The 16,853-nt window shown below is 40.6% G+C and overlaps 1 protein-coding gene across 1 annotated transcript; it reads left to right on the plus strand.

Moving 5' to 3' along the window:
* The first annotated feature begins 3,083 nt into the window (after nucleotides 1-3,083).
* On the plus strand, nucleotides 3,084-15,640 carry LOC127948381 (mucin-2-like). Its single transcript, XM_052544809.1, has 6 exons — nucleotides 3,084-3,202; nucleotides 4,675-4,774; nucleotides 4,902-14,455; nucleotides 14,578-14,639; nucleotides 14,821-14,978; nucleotides 15,103-15,640. Exons 2-6 carry the CDS (start codon nucleotides 4,681-4,683, stop codon nucleotides 15,222-15,224), a joined length of 9,990 nt encoding a protein of 3,329 aa, XP_052400769.1. The 5' UTR covers nucleotides 3,084-3,202; nucleotides 4,675-4,680; the 3' UTR covers nucleotides 15,225-15,640.
* Nucleotides 15,641-16,853: the final 1,213 nt, after the last annotated feature.

Raw genomic sequence — 16,853 nt, forward strand, 5'->3', positions numbered from 1 at the left:
CCTGCCAGCAGAACACAATTCAAAGTGATTTAATAACGAAAATCAGGTAATTATCATGTATTCCCTCTGGTGTCATTTAAAACCTGAGAATAAAACCAATGAAAGTCAACTAACTTCCAAAATATATTATTGTGTGCTTTTCAGAAGAAAAAAAAGAAAGGTCTGGAACGCCATGAGGTGAGTAAATGACAGATTTGGAGGTGAACTGTATCTTTAAGTGTTTCAATGTCAGTATTACAGGTTCTAGTAAGAGATGCAAGACAATGTATTAGAGAGGAGTTCATCCACAAGCAAAGCAAATTCATGCCTGCCCTCTGTTGGCCAAATACAAGCTCATCCTTAAAAGAGCCCAAGAGAAAAGAACATATGAGGACAGAGAGTAAATAGGACAGCAGGCACAACTCTGATTTTGCTATCCCAATGAACTGTTGGTGTCACAAGACTTTTATTTTACTTTTTCTCCTTCTTGCTCAATACAATGCCCCAAATAACAAGTATACCCAACCATGCTCAAGATATTTAGAAAAAAATGTAAATTAGTTTATGAGAAATAAAACTTAAGGAACAGTAATTGATATTAAATATACCGAGTATCAAAAGCACAGGTAAGTGCATGGCATAAATAATAACACAGCAGACTACAGCCATTGCAGCTTAGGCAGGTGTTATTAAATTTGCTTATATACAGGTGAGGTGATATGGATAAACTCTCAAGCCTGTAAGAAAAAAGGTATAAAAGCTGTCACTGGGGCAGTACCCTTTTAAAAAGTACTGATATATACCAATTGGAATGGGTAATAATATGTACACTTTAGGTACTAATATGTACCTTTAAGGTACCAAAATGCACCCTTTAGGGTTAAATAAGGTAGAAAGAAAGTACAGTTTAAAAAGATACCGTCCTAATGAGTCTGAGAGTGTAGAATATTTGTTCAGAATATTTGCAATACTCTAGAAAGATTATTCCATTGTGAATGTTTGTTCGTTGCTTAGCAATAAAAAGTTGTTTTCTTTTCTACATTTGTTCTTTCAGTTTTCCAAATCCACTTACACTGTGCTACTTTCGCCAATAGAGAGCGCTTTTATTCACCGAATCTCTTTAATCGAACCATGGCCAATTTTTATTATACATTTTTTTTTATCCAGGAAGGAGGAATAAAGCCAGATGGGGAAATTTAGGATTTCAATGAAGTTCTGCATTGGAATTGCTGTAATAAATATGAATTAAACATATACTTTCAGACTGAGAAAGAGAAAACCTCTAAATCTATTGGACAATGGCTGTCATGAAATCAAATATCTGCTAATGAACTATCTTTTAATCTGCTGTTATCTAGAATCCACTGATTTATATCTACAAGGCAAACTGAACCCCACATGAATTTCATTGCTATAGTATCAATATATTTTAGACTGGATAGCCTTTTTCTCTATGAAAATGCATTTCATAATACTTTAATAATAATACAGTAGTAATCATACAAATCATCCATTCAGAACACCAAGTGGATGTATCAATTGGTGTAAACATCACTTGACTTCCAACAAGTACATAAGCACACACAGTACAGTTTCTAAAAATAAAGGGATGGGTGTTCACCTTGACCACCCACCACACCCAAGGATTCATTTCTAAGACTTGATTGTTATGCGAGGAATGACAACTACTTCACTTGACTTCGAAGATGGCACTTAAAATACAATGAATTACTTGTGCAATCATATACTTACTAGCCACTTACTGGCGTCTAGCCTCTTCAAATGTTGTTTCTAATTATATTTTTTTAAATATATATTTATATAGCTGTTTTTTTCCCTTAAATAATGTATTGATATAGCCAAACACATTACTACAACATTATTTCAAAAGTTTCTCTCCAGAAAAGTAGCTGTAATTAAAATAGGCCTAAATATAGCCTAATTTTTTCTCTTTTTTATTCGAGAAACGTTCAAAAGCCATAATGATTTTAATTAAATAAAACCGACTATAAGTCGCAAATGAAAATTAATTACGTGATCCAAGCACACCAGCAAATGATCAGTCATCAAAACTACACATTAGCTAATTTATTATTATTATTTATTTTATGTTTTTATTTTATTTTAATTAACAAATATGCTATTTTCCGTCTGAATAATTTGTATAGCTTACATGAATAGGAATGGCTGCCTACATCAATTGTTACCAACAAAAAACATAGTCTAGGTTTATTTTAATATGCGCGTCTCGATACTAACAGTTTAATTGATTATTAGTGAGGCTTCAAGGAACATCAAGGAAGCCCGTGAAACGTGTCAGTGTATGAAGAATAAACAGGTAAACCGTGTCTTTTGTGTTGGTCCATTTTGACGTCTTTCATGGGTGGTAAACAGATCACGTGCTCCACGATGATCGATCTATGGTCGCACAAATTATTAAACTCACTGGAATCTTTGTGATTGATGTTGTTTTTGTATAATCCCTAGCTATAATAATTTATATTGTTTCCAATATCATCCATGCAGTAATGTCGACAAACTGGGAAATTAAAAAACTTTAAGCTACTAATTTGAACAATGCCTGATTTTTTATTTTATTTTTATTATTATGAGCGCTTCCTCTGTTTAGGCTATTTGCATCTTTATGCTGAAACGCCTGTTGTATTCCTCAATTAGTAAGTCGTTTTGGAAAAAGGGTCTGATAAAAATGTATAAATGTAAATGTGATGAATAACAAATTGTGTATAGAATTATGCTGTGTGCCCTCAAAGAAACCGCTCTATTCTGCGAATTTTGGATTGCTACATTTTTAATAATGTCTGATTGAAATTAAAACATAGTCATGGTATGAGGATTACAAATTAAAATGTGCATCGAGCTATATGACGGTGTTTATCAAGTGCACAACAGTTTCTATAAATAGGTCTGCCTATACATTTTTGCGCACGCCAGAGACTGGCACAATACAATAGATTTTTGAGAAAAACAAAAATCGTCACGGTGTCTGCCAAAAGGCATTCCATTCACATTATCTGTGCGTATACATGAAGTAACAAACCACAGGTCAGGACGTCACTAAGTGGTATAAGAGGCAGCGCCACAGGTGATCCAAGAGAATCGGAAGAACTGGAGCACAGAATAATTGGGCTATTGGACCACCGACACAACTGCGGATGAGCCTACCGATCAACGTGTTCAGTAAAATATATCTGCTCAAAGACTGGTAAGAGCATTTCATTTCTCTAAATCTGTTTGTCTTAATCATATTTAGATATACAGTAAGCTATAGTTTAATCGCTGGAAATTTTGCACCTGGCGTATAATAAGAATCGAAGCAAATTGGCTACTATTTCAATGCTAGGGCAATAAATAATGTAGTTATGTAATAAAATGTAATATTTTGTCATTTTTGCAGTAGACTGTGTTCTGTTATTTTGTGATGTATTTTATATAAAATTTATTTAGTCATTATATTTACAATAGCCTACTAAGTGATCATTTATCCTGATATGAAAGGACATTCTTATTATCAAGGGACATCCATTTATTTACTGATTCATGTGTGTTTACTATTAAGGAGTCATAATGAAAGAATATTTTAGTTTTTATAATGATAAGCAATTGGAATTTGATTTAAATTTGGTGAAATCTAGTGATAAGGCCTAATTAGAAGCGGACTAATTATGATGTAAAGTGTCCTTTTTTCAGACTGAGTAGAAAACTATACATGTATTTGGGTGCTTAGTTGCGGAGATAAATTTTGACTGACTGAAGTAATGTTTACTGACTTTATGTAATTGAATATGTTGAATAAATTTTCATCCCGACCCAGGACGATAGTCATTAAGTCATCGGGAAAATGACGTCATTATGTTATTGAGTAAAATAACCAGTTAACCGGTTTTTTGAACCGGTTCATTGAAACTAACTGTCCGAAAGAACCGGTTCGCGGAAAAGAACCGGACATATCACTACTCTGCGTGCGTACCTAACACGGCGCACCAGTACTCAGTTGAGTTTTTCCGCGTCTTGAGTTTGAATGCTTTAAACTCTTTTGAATGTTTAAATTAGCAATGCTTAAAAACATGAGCTAAATTAAAGCTTTCGTGACGATGCGATGCAGTGCCCTGTCAGCTGTCCTGAGCGTCTTTTTAGGCTGGACTTGAGATCACTGGGTGCCCCCATGATCCCCAGTCATATATATATATATATATATATATATATATATATATATATATATATATATATATATATATATATATATATACAAATTATACGAATATGAATATATACCCTACATGTAAACACATGTAAATAATTACAAAATATAAAGTACACAGACATATGTTATGTGAAAAAACTTTGATTTTGTATGTAATTAATTGTGATTAATTGTATGACACACACACACACACACACACACACACACACAGAGTTAGCGTTTTCAATACTATTTTTCCCTGGGTTATTCCATTTTATTACACAGAACTTATTTTTCGGAACTTATCTGTTTCGTTTTCTTTGTATGGATGGATTACTTGGGTTGTTAATAACATCTGGTGAAACTTAATATCGACAGCACCTTTAGAAATATATTTACTGAGAAATATAGCGATGTGTTCGATACTCATTTTACCTCATTTTATATATTAGTGTGTATGTGGTTAAACTTTCTGTATATTACTTACTCTGCAGATTCTTATGATCACCACTGGATTTAGAAAAGACTCTTATCACTGTTGGACTCTTTCCAAAATGGAGCGAAAAGCCTTTATCATAATGTGGATTTTTTTTGGTAGGTGAAATGTGAAAACAAAATCTTACAAAACAACAACAACAACAATTCCCCAATTCACACATAAAACATTTAAAATGTGTAACTTTAACAATAAACCTTTTTTAAATCTTTAAATCTTTTGTAGCAACAGTTCAAGTTGGAAAAACTCAGTCCACAACAGATTCAACATCACCATCATCTGTTAGTACAGTGGACACCTCTGCAACAACCACAGCTACAACAACATCTTCAACAACCACGACAGCGGTTACTGAATCATCCACCAATACTGCAGGAGTTACCACAACAGCAGCACAAACTAGTATTACAACAAATGAGTCCTCTACAACAGCAGAGCCCTCAACAACCATTACAACTGTCACTGAATCTTCCACTTCTACTGCAGGAATTACCACAACAGCACCTCAAACTAATGTGACAACTGAATCCTCCACAACAGCAGTGCCCTCAACAACCACTACAGCTGCTACTGAATCATCCACCACTACTGCAGGAGTAACCACAACAGCACCACAAACTAGTGTTACAACAGCTGAATCCTCCACAACAGCGGTGCCCTCAACAACCACTACAACTCTTACTGAATCATCCACCACTACCGCAGGAGTTACCACAACAGCACCACAAACTAGTAGTACAACAACTGAATCCTTCACAACAGTTACAACAAACGCAGTGCCCTCAACAACTACTACAGCTGTTACTGAATCATCCACCACTGCAGGAGTTACCACAACAGCACCACAAACTACTGTTAAAACAGCTGAATCCTCCACAACAGCGGTGCCCTCAACCACTACATCTCTTACTGAATCATCGACCACTACTTCAGGAGTTACCACAGCAGCACCACAAACTAGTGTTACAACAACTGAATCCTCCACAACAGTTACAACAAAAGCAGTGCCCTCAACAACTACTACAGCTGTTACTGAATCATCCACCACTACAGCAGGAGTTACAACTACAGCAGCACAAACTAGTGTTACAACAACTGAATCCTCCACAACAGCAGTGCCCTCAACCAGTACAACTCCTACTGAATCATCCACCACTACTGCAGGAGATACCTCAACAGCAACACAAACTAGTGTTACAACAGCTGAATCCTCCACAACAGCCACAACAACAGCGGTGCCCTCAACAACCACTACAACTCTTACTGAATCATCTACCACTACCACAGGAGTTACCACAACAGCACCACAAACTAGTGTTACAACAGCTGAATCCTCCACAAAAGCTACAACAACAGTGGTGCTGTTAATGACCTCTACAGCTGTTTCTGAATCATCCACCACTACTTCAGGTGCTACCACAACAGCACCACAAACTAGTGGTACAACAACTGAATCCTCCACAACAGCCACAACAACAGCAGTGCCCTCAACAACCACTACAACTCCTACTGAATCATTCACCACTACCGCAGGAGTTACCACAACAGCACCACAAACTAGTGTTTCAACAGCTGAATCCTCCACAACAGCCACAACAACAGCGGTGCCCTCAACAACCACTACAACTCTTACTGAATCATCCACCACTCCAGCAGGAGTTACTACAACAGCACCACAAACTAGTGTTACAACAGCTGAATCCTCCACAACAGCCACAACAACAGCGTTGCCCTCAACAACCACTACAGCTGTTACTGAATCATCCACCAGTACTGCAGGAGTTACCACAACAGCACCACAAACTACTGTTACAACAGCTGAATCCTCCACAACAGCTACAACAACAGCAGTGCCCTCAATGACCACTACAGCTGTTACTGAATCATCCACCACTACTGCAGGAGTTACCACAACAGCACCACAAACTACTGTTACAACAGCTGAATCCTCCACAACAGCCACAACAACAGCAGTGCTCTCAACAACCACTACAACTCTTACTGAATCATCCACCACTACCGCAGGAGTTACCACAACAGCACCACAAACTGGTGTTACAACTGCTGAATCCTCCACAACAGCCACAACAACAGCGGTGCCCTTAACAACCACTACAACTCTTACTGAATCATACACAACTACTGCAGGAGTTACCACAACATCACCACAAACTAGTGTTACAACAGCTGAATCCTCCACAACCGCCACAACAACAGCGCTGCCCTCAACAACCACTACAGCTGTTACTGAATCATCCACCACTCCCGCAGGAGTTACCACAACAGCACCACAAACTAGTGTTACAACAGCTGAATCCTCCACAACCGCCACAACAACAGCAGTGCTCTCAACAACCACTACAACTCTTACTGAATCATCCACCACTACCGTAGGAGTTACCACAACAGCACCACAAACTGGTGTTACAACAGCTGAATCCTCCACAACAGCCACAACAACAGCGGTGCCCTCAACAACCACTACTACTCTTACTGAATCATCCACCACTACTGCAGGAGTTACCACAACAGCACCACAAACTAGTGTTACAACAGCTGAATCCTCCACAACCGCCACAACAACAGCGTTGCCCTCAACAACCACTACAGCTGTTACTGAATCATCCACCAGTACTGCAGGAGTTACCACAACAGCACCACAAACTACTGTTACAACAGCTGAATCCTCCACAACCGCCACAACAACAGCGTTGCCCTCAATGACCACTACAGCTGTTACTGAATCATCCACCACTACTGCAGGAGTTACCACAACAGCACCACAAACTAGTATTACAACAGCTGAATACTCCACAACAGCGGTGCCCTCAACCATTACATCTCTTAGTGACCCATCCACCACTACTTTGGGAGTTACCATAACAGCAACACAAAATAGTGTTACAACAACTGAATCCTCCACAACAGTTACAACAACCACGGTGCCCTCAACAACTACTACAGCTGTTACTGAATCATCCACCACTACCCCAAGAGTTACCACAACAGCACCACAAACTAGTGTTACAACAACTGTATCCTCCACAACAGCAGTGCCCTCAACCACTACAACTTCTACTGAATCATTCACCACTACTGCAGGAGTTACCACAACAGCACCACAAACTAGTTTTTCAACAGCTGAATCCTCCACAACAGCCACAACAACAGTGGTGCCCTCAACAACCACTACAACTATTACTGAATCATCCACCTCTACTGCAGGAGATACCACAACAGCACCACAAACTACTGTTACAACAACTGAATCCTCCACAACAGCTACAACAACAGCAGTGCCCTCAATGACCACTACAGCTGTTACTGAATCATCCACCACTACTGCAGGAGTTACCACAACAGCACCACAAACTAGTGTTACAACAGCTGAATCCTCCACAACAGCCACAACAACAGCAGTGCCCTCAACAGCCACTACAACTCTTACTGAATCATCCACCACTCCCGCAGGAGTTACCACAACAGCACCACAAACTAGTGTTACAACAGCTGAATCCTCCACAACCGCCACAACAACAGCAGTGCTCTCAACAACCACTACAACTCTTACTGAATCATCCACCACTACCGTAGGAGTTACCACAACAGCACCACAAACTGGTGTTACAACAGCTGAATCCTCCACAACAGCCACAACAACAGCGGTGCCCTCAACAACCACTACTACTCTTACTGAATCATCCACCACTACTGCAGGAGTTACCACAACAGCACCACAAACTAGTGTTACAACAGCTGAATCCTCCACAACCGCCACAACAACAGCGTTGCCCTCAACAACCACTACAGCTGTTACTGAATCATCCACCAGTACTACAGGAGTTACCACAACAGCACCACAAACTACTGTTACAACAGCTGAATCCTCCACAACCGCCACAACAACAGCGTTGCCCTCAATGACCACTACAGCTGTTACTGAATCATCCACCACTACTGCAGGAGTTATCACAACAGCAGCACAAACTAGTATTACAACAGCTGAATCCTCCACAACAGCGGTGCCCTCAACCATTACATCTCTTACTGACCCATCCACCACTACTTTGGGAGTTACCATAACAGCAACACAAAATAGTGTTACAACAACTGAATCCTCCACAACAGTTACAACAACCACGGTGCCCTCAACAACTACTACAGCTGTTACTGAATCATCCACCACTACCCCAAGAGTTACCACAACAGCACCACAAACTAGTGTTACAACAACTGTATCCTCCACAACAGCAGTGCCCTCAACCACTACAACTTCTACTGAATCATTCACCACTACTGCAGGAGTTACCACAACAGCACCACAAACTAGTTTTTCAACAGCTGAATCCTCCACAACAGCCACAACAACAGTGGTGCCCTCAACAACCACTACAACTCTTACTGAATCATCCACCTCTACTGCAGGAGATACCACAACAGCACCACAAACTACTGTTACAACAACTGAATCCTCCACAACAGCTACAACAACAGCAGTGCCCTCAACAACCACTAGAGCTGTTACTGAATCATCCACCACTACCGCAGGAGTTACCACAACATCACCACAAACTAGTGTTACAACAGCTGAATCCTCCACAACAGCTACAACAACAGCAGTGCCCTCAACAACCACTACATCTCTTACTGAATCATCCACTACTACTGCAGGAGTTACCACAACAGCACCACAAACTAGTGGTACAACAGCTGATTCCTCCACAACAGCCACAATAACAGCAGTGCCCTCAACAACCACTACAACTCTTACTGAATCATCCACCACTCCCACAGGAGTTACCACAACAGCACCACAAACAAGTGTTACAACAGCTGAATCCTCCAAAACCGCCACAACAACAGCGTTGCCATCAACAACCACTACAGCTGTTACTGAATCATCCACCACTACTGCAGGAGTTACCACAACAGCACCACAAACTACTGTTACAACAACTGAATCCTCCACAACAGCTACAACAACAGCAGTGCCCTCAACAACCACTACAGCTGTTACTGAATCATCCACCACTACTGCAGGAGTTACCACAACAGCACCACAAACTAGTGTTACAACAGCTGAATCCTCCACAACAGCAGTGCCCTCAACCACTACATCTATTAGTGAACCATCCACCACTACTGCAGGAGATACCACAACAGCACCTCAAACTAGCGTTACAATAGTTGAATCCTCCACAACAGCTACAACAACAGCAGTGCCCTCAACAACCACTACAGCTGTTACGGGATCATCCACTTCTACTGCAGGAGTTACCACAACAGCACCACAAACTACTGTTACAACAGCTGAATCCTCCCCAACAGTGGTGCCCTCAACCACTACAACTCTTACTGAATCATCCACCACTCCAGCAGGAGTTACTACAACAGCACCACAAACTAGTGTTACAACAGCTGAGTCCTCCACAACAGCCACAACAACAGCGTTGCCCTCCAAAACCTTTACTGATGCTACTGAATCATCCACCACTACTGCTGGAGTTACCACAACTGCACCACAAACTAGTAGTACAACAACTGAATCCTCCACAACAGTTACAACAACCGCGGTGCCCTCAACAACTACTACAGCTGTTACTGAATCATCCACCACTACCACAAGAGTTACCACAACAGCACCACAGACTAGTGTTACAACAGCTGAATCCTCCACAACAGCTTCAACAACAGCAGTGCCCTCAACAACCACTGCAGCTGTTACTGAATCATCCACCACTACTGCAGGAGATACCACAACAGCACCACAAACTAGTGTTACAACAGCTGATTCCTCCACAACAGCCACAATAACAGCAGTGCCCTCAACAACCACTACAACTCTTACTGAATCATCCACCACTCCCACAGGAGTTACCACAACAGCACCACAAACAAGTGTTACAATAGTTGAATCCTCCACAACAGCTACAACAACAGCAGTGCCCTCAACAACCACTACAGCTGTTACGGGATCATCCACTTCTACCGCAGGAGTTACCACAACAGCACCACAAACTAGTGTTGCAACAGCTGAGTCTTCCACAACAGCCACAACAACAGCGTTGCCCTCCAAAACCTTTACTGATGCTACTGAATCATCCACCACTACTGCTGGAGTTACCACAACTGCACCACAAACTAGTGTTACAACAACTGAATCCTCCACAACAGCAGTGCCCTCAACCACTACAACTCTTACTGAATCATCCACCACTACTGCAGGAGTTACCACAGCAGCAGCACAAACTAGTGGTACAACAACTGAATCCTCCACAACAGTTACAAGAACCGCGGTGCCCTTAACGACCACTACAACTCTTACTGAATCATCCACCACTACTGCAGGAGTTACCACAACAGCACCACAAACTAGTGTTACAACAGCTGAATCCTCCACAACAGCAGTGCCCTCAACAACCACTACAACTCTTACTGAATCATCCACGACTACCGCAGAAGTTACCACAACAGCACCACAAACTAGTGTTACAACAGCTGAATCCTCCACAACAGCCACAATAACAGCAGTGCCCTCAACAACCACTACAGCTGTTACTGAATCATCCACCATTACTGCAGGAGTTACCACAACAGCACCACAAACTAGTGTTACAACAGCTGAATCCTCCACAACAGCAGTGCCCTCAACCACTACATCTCTTAGTGAATCATCCACCACTACTGCAGGAGATACCACAACAGCACCTCAAACTAGTGTTACAACAGTTGAATCCTCCACAACAGCTACAACAACAGCAGTGCCCACAACAACCACTACAGCTATTACGGGATCATCCACTTCTACTGCAGGAGTTACCACAACAGCACCACAAACTACTGTTACAACAGCTGAATCCTCCACAACAGTGGTGCCCTCAACCACTACATCTCTTACTGGATCATCGACCACTACTTCAGGAGTTACCACAACAGCACCACAAACTAGTAGTACAACAACTGAATCCTCCACAACAGTTACAACAACCACGGTGCCCTCAACAACTACTACAGCTGTTACTGAATCATCCACCACTACTGCAGGAGTTACCACAACAGCACCACAAACTAGTATTACAACAGCTGAATCCTCCACAACAGTAGTGCCCTCAACCACTACATCTCTTACTGAATCATCCACCACTTCTGCAGGAGTTACCACAACAGCACCACAAACTAGTGGTACAACAACTGAATCCTCCACAACAGTTACAACAACCGCGGTGCCCTCAACAACTACAACAACAGTTACTGATTCATCCACCACTACCGCAGGAGTTACCACAACAGCACCACAAACTAGTGTTACAACAGCTGAGTCCTCCACAACAGCCACAACAACAGCGTTGCCCTCCAAAACCTCTACTGATGCTACTGAATCATCCACCACTACTGCTGGAGTTACCACAACAGCACCACAAACTAGTAGTACAACAACTGAATCCTCCACAACAGTTACAACAACCGCGGTGCCCTCAACAACTACTACAGCTGTTACTGAATCATCCACCACTACTGCAGGAGTTACCACAACAGCACCACAAACTAGTATTACAACAGCTGAATCCTCCACAACAGTAGTGCCCTCAACCACTACATCTCTTACTGAATCATCCACCACTTCTGCAGGAGTTACCACAACAGCACCACAAACTAGTGGTACAACAACTGAATCCTCCACAACAGTTACAACAACCGCGGTGCCCTCAACAACTACAACAACAGTTACTGATTCATCCACCACTACCGCAGGAGTTACCACAACTGCACCACAAACTAGTGTTACAACAGCTGAGTCCTCCACAACAGCCACAACAACAGCAGTGCCCTTAACAACCACTACAACTCTTACTGAATCATCCACCACTACTGCAGGAGTTACCACAACAGCACCACAAACTACTGTTACAACAGCTGAATCCTCCACAACAGCAGTGCCCTCAACCTCTACAATTCTTACTGAATCATCCACCACTACTGCAGGAGTTACAACAACAACACCACAAACTACTTTTACAACAGCTGAATCCTCCACAACAGCCACAACAACAGCAGTGCTCTCAATGACCACTACAGCTGTTACTGAATCATCCACCACTACTGCAGGAGTTACCACAACAGCACCACAAACTAGTATTACAACAGCTGAATCCTCCACAACAGTAGTGCCCTCAACCACTACATCTCTTACTGAATCATCCACCACTTCTGCAGGAGTTACCACAACAGCACCACAAACTAGTGGTACAACAACTGAATCCTCCACAACAGTTACAACAACCGCGGTGCCCTCAACAACTACAACAACAGTTACTGATTCATCCACCACTACTGCAGGAGTTACCACAACAGCACCACAAACTAGTGTTACAACAGCTGAGTCCTCCACAACAGCCACAACAACAGCGTTGCCCTCCAAAACCTCTACTGATGCTACTGAATCATCCACCACTACTGCTGGAGTTACCACAACAGCACCACAAACTAGTAGTACAACAACTGAATCCTCCACAACAGTTACAACAACCGCGGTGCCCTCAACAACTACTACAGCTGTTACTGAATCATCCACCACTACTGCAGGAGTTACCACAACAGCACCACAAACTAGTATTACAACAGCTGAATCCTCCACAACAGTAGTGCCCTCAACCACTACATCTCTTACTGAATCATCCACCACTTCTGCAGGAGTTACCACAACAGCACCACAAACTAGTGGTACAACAACTGAATCCTCCACAACAGTTACAACAACAGCGGTGCCCTCAACAGCGACTACAACTGTTACTGAATCATCTTCCACTACTGCAGGAGTTACCACAACAGAACCTCAAACTAGTGTTACAACAACTGAATCCTCCACAACAGCCACAACAACAGCAGTGCCCTCAACAACCACTACAGCTTTTACTGAATCTTCCACCTCTACTGCAGGAATTACCACAACAGCAGCACAAACTAGTGTTACAACAACTGAATCCTCCACAACAGCAGTGGCTTCAACAACCACTACAACACCTAATGAATCATCAACCACTAATACAGGAATTACCACAACAGCACCTAAAACTAGTGTTCCAGCAGCTGAATCCTCAACAGGTTCATCCACAGTCCCAACAGCTATCACTGGTTCATCCACTAGTAGTGCAGCAATAACCACAACAGTGGTACAATCAACAGCTTCTTCCCCAATTTCAGTCAATTCCTCTTTACCAGCCGCTGACACATCTACCACTAGTGGCACAACAGTTATTCCTGCATCTACAGTGTCTAAAGCTTCTACTGCATCTACAGCTTCTACAGCATCTACAGTATCTACAGCATCTACAGCTTCTACAGCATCTACTGTGTCTACAGCATCTACAGTGTCTAAAGCTTCTACTGCATCTACAGCTTCTACAGCATCTACAGTATCTACAGCATCTACAGCTTCTACAGCATCTACTGTGTCTACAGCATCTACAGTGTCTAATGCTTCTACAGCATCTACAGCTTCTACAGCATCTACTGTGTCTACAGCATCTGCTGTGTCTAAAGCTTCTACTGCATCTACAGCTTCTACAGCATCTACTGTGTCTAAAGCTTCTACTGCATCTACAGTTACTAAAGCATCTACAGTCTCTACAGCATCTACAATTTCCACAGTAACTACTGCAAAAATAGTACCCGAGGTGCTAACAAATCTGGAGTTTCGCTCTTTTGAAACATTTATAGATGCACTCAGTGATAGCAACAGTGAGGAGTTCAAGAATAGGTCTAAACTTGTCAGAGATGAGGTGAGTTCAAATCCATTTATTATATTTAATGAATCACATTGACTTTTCTTGATTTTTAAACATTTAATTAATAAAAGAGAAAATAATTTAAGTAATGTTTGTGATTATTTTATTTGTTCCAGCTTGAGCCCATCTATAAAATCAAGTACGATAACTTCCTTAGATTGATTGTCCTAGGATTCAGGTAAAAGCAGCAAATTACCATTAATTTATTTATTTTTGTATTTTATTAATGCGGTGTGTGTGTATGTGTGTGTGAGAGAGATAAAGAGAGAGAGAGAGAGAGAGAGAGAGAGAGAGAGAGAGAGAGAGAGATAAACTGAATCTATAAAGTTAACATTAATTTTCACATTTATATATTCCAGAGCAGGGTCAATCATCACATCAACACAACTAGCTTTCAGCTTCAATCAAACTATTCCATCTGCTGAGGAGATTTCGAAAACTCTTTTGACAGCAGTGGGAACCGGAGATGTCAATCCACTGAACATAATTCCTCAATCAATTTCAGTCAATGGTTCAGGTAAACTCTTTTTACTTACTATACCTGTAAACTATCTATAACTATAGATCTATAAGGATATCCAGATAATTTGCTTATTTTTTATTTAATCATATATATGTGTGTGTTTTTTTTATTATTACAGCTTCAGCTACCACTACTGTTCCAGTAGCAACCTCAGTTTCAGGCGGATTGAAGATTGAATCCAGTCTGCTCCAAGCAACATGCCTTATTATTATGTCCAGAATATTTATACTTTTCCTATGAATGCCATAAACATATCAACCATTCATGATAGTTCATTAAGACATATTTTAACAAATTAATTAAACAACAAATGTATTTATTATTATTACATGTATTACATATAGGTACAACATATTTCCCATTGTAGCACACTCTCAAATAATGGTATAGAGCAATATAAAGATAAGTTTGATGATGTTTTGTTTCTCAAGAATATAATTAGACATATTAATGTAACAGCAGGCTGTACTGGGAGGGAGAAGTGGATCTTTTTCCTCATGCATTTCCTAATGTATGTTTTCAAATGTAAACAATGTCAATGTTGTGTAACTTTTGATGTTTAATACTGCTCAAACTTTTTTTCCAGTTCTAACATTTTAACGTTCTAATATTGCAAGATGTCATATTTTATTTTAATTAAATAAAAATATTTATTATGTTTAAATAGTCCAAAATATTGTGCTTTCATAAAAATACAATGAATATAGGCTACATGTTATGGCTTTTAATGGTACAGTATTCACTGTTAGAATGAAACCAGACTAACAAGTTATACATTAACCTTTAAATTAACATTATCTTTGGTCAGTATTTATTTAACTGTAAGTAGGCTTGCATAAAACCATTCCTTTGGAGAGCTGTAAGCAAGAAACTGTCATTTTTGTGATTCTTTGCTATATGTTATGAGTTAGCATTAAAAACTAGCAATTCTATGTCTAGGATGACACAACCCATAGGAAAGAAAAATCAAAAGTGAGATCTCTTTAACATCTCAAATATTTCTCCTAGACAGAAAGGAACTTACTTAAGATCAAATAGAGATTTTTGACTGAGTCTCCTGCTTCTCAAAACTTGTCTCCTTTTCTTCAAAAACTAGAGCTCTAGCTAGAGACTTTGGATATCTCACATTTGTCTCTTTTAAAGTTTTAGAAATGTCTCAACAACATCACACTGTGCTCAGAGCGAGAGACCGAAATGTCACAAAAGAAGTGTGTTTTTGGACAACCCTGCACAGATTACCAAAAAAAAAAAAAAAAAAAAAAAAAAACAGCATTAAGGGACCAGTGGATGGAGTTTATTTTTACATAGCATCAACGGAGTTGTGCAAGTGTTATTGTTTGTTCCCTGCATTTTGAAGATGCTTGTTTTACAAACAAGGCCCAGTTTGACGCCGGATTTGCATATCTATCGTTTATTTCTTAAGGATGATGCAGTCCCAACGAAAAAGGATCACGATCGTGTGTTGGAACCGCAGGCAGTGAGTAAAACTGCTTCAAATATCTCTGTGTTGTTAACTTAGCTATCGGCGCGTAAGAACATCAAGTAAACAACATGCGATGTTGGCATTAAACTGCACTTTCCACATGTACACCTTGTGGAAAAAAAAAAGACGACATAAAGTGGAACTTAGTCATTTTCCGAAACCGCTAAGCAAACATATACAGTTTCAATACATACCACATAGAGACGTCCTGATGTAGTCGTTGCTGCTGCTGCTCTTGATAAATTTCAGCCTCTGGATCTGATTCTGGATCATAAATATACGCTGAATCTGACTGTTAGCCATGGTTTGTTTTGGATGATGTTTTTTTCCTCACGGTAATGTCACAGCTTCCAGCTCTCAACGCAAAAGCCTACTGGCGCTCGTGA

Source organism: Carassius gibelio, chromosome B1 (genome assembly GCF_023724105.1).
Source record: "Carassius gibelio isolate Cgi1373 ecotype wild population from Czech Republic chromosome B1, carGib1.2-hapl.c, whole genome shotgun sequence".
NCBI lineage: Eukaryota > Metazoa > Chordata > Actinopteri > Cypriniformes > Cyprinidae > Carassius > Carassius gibelio.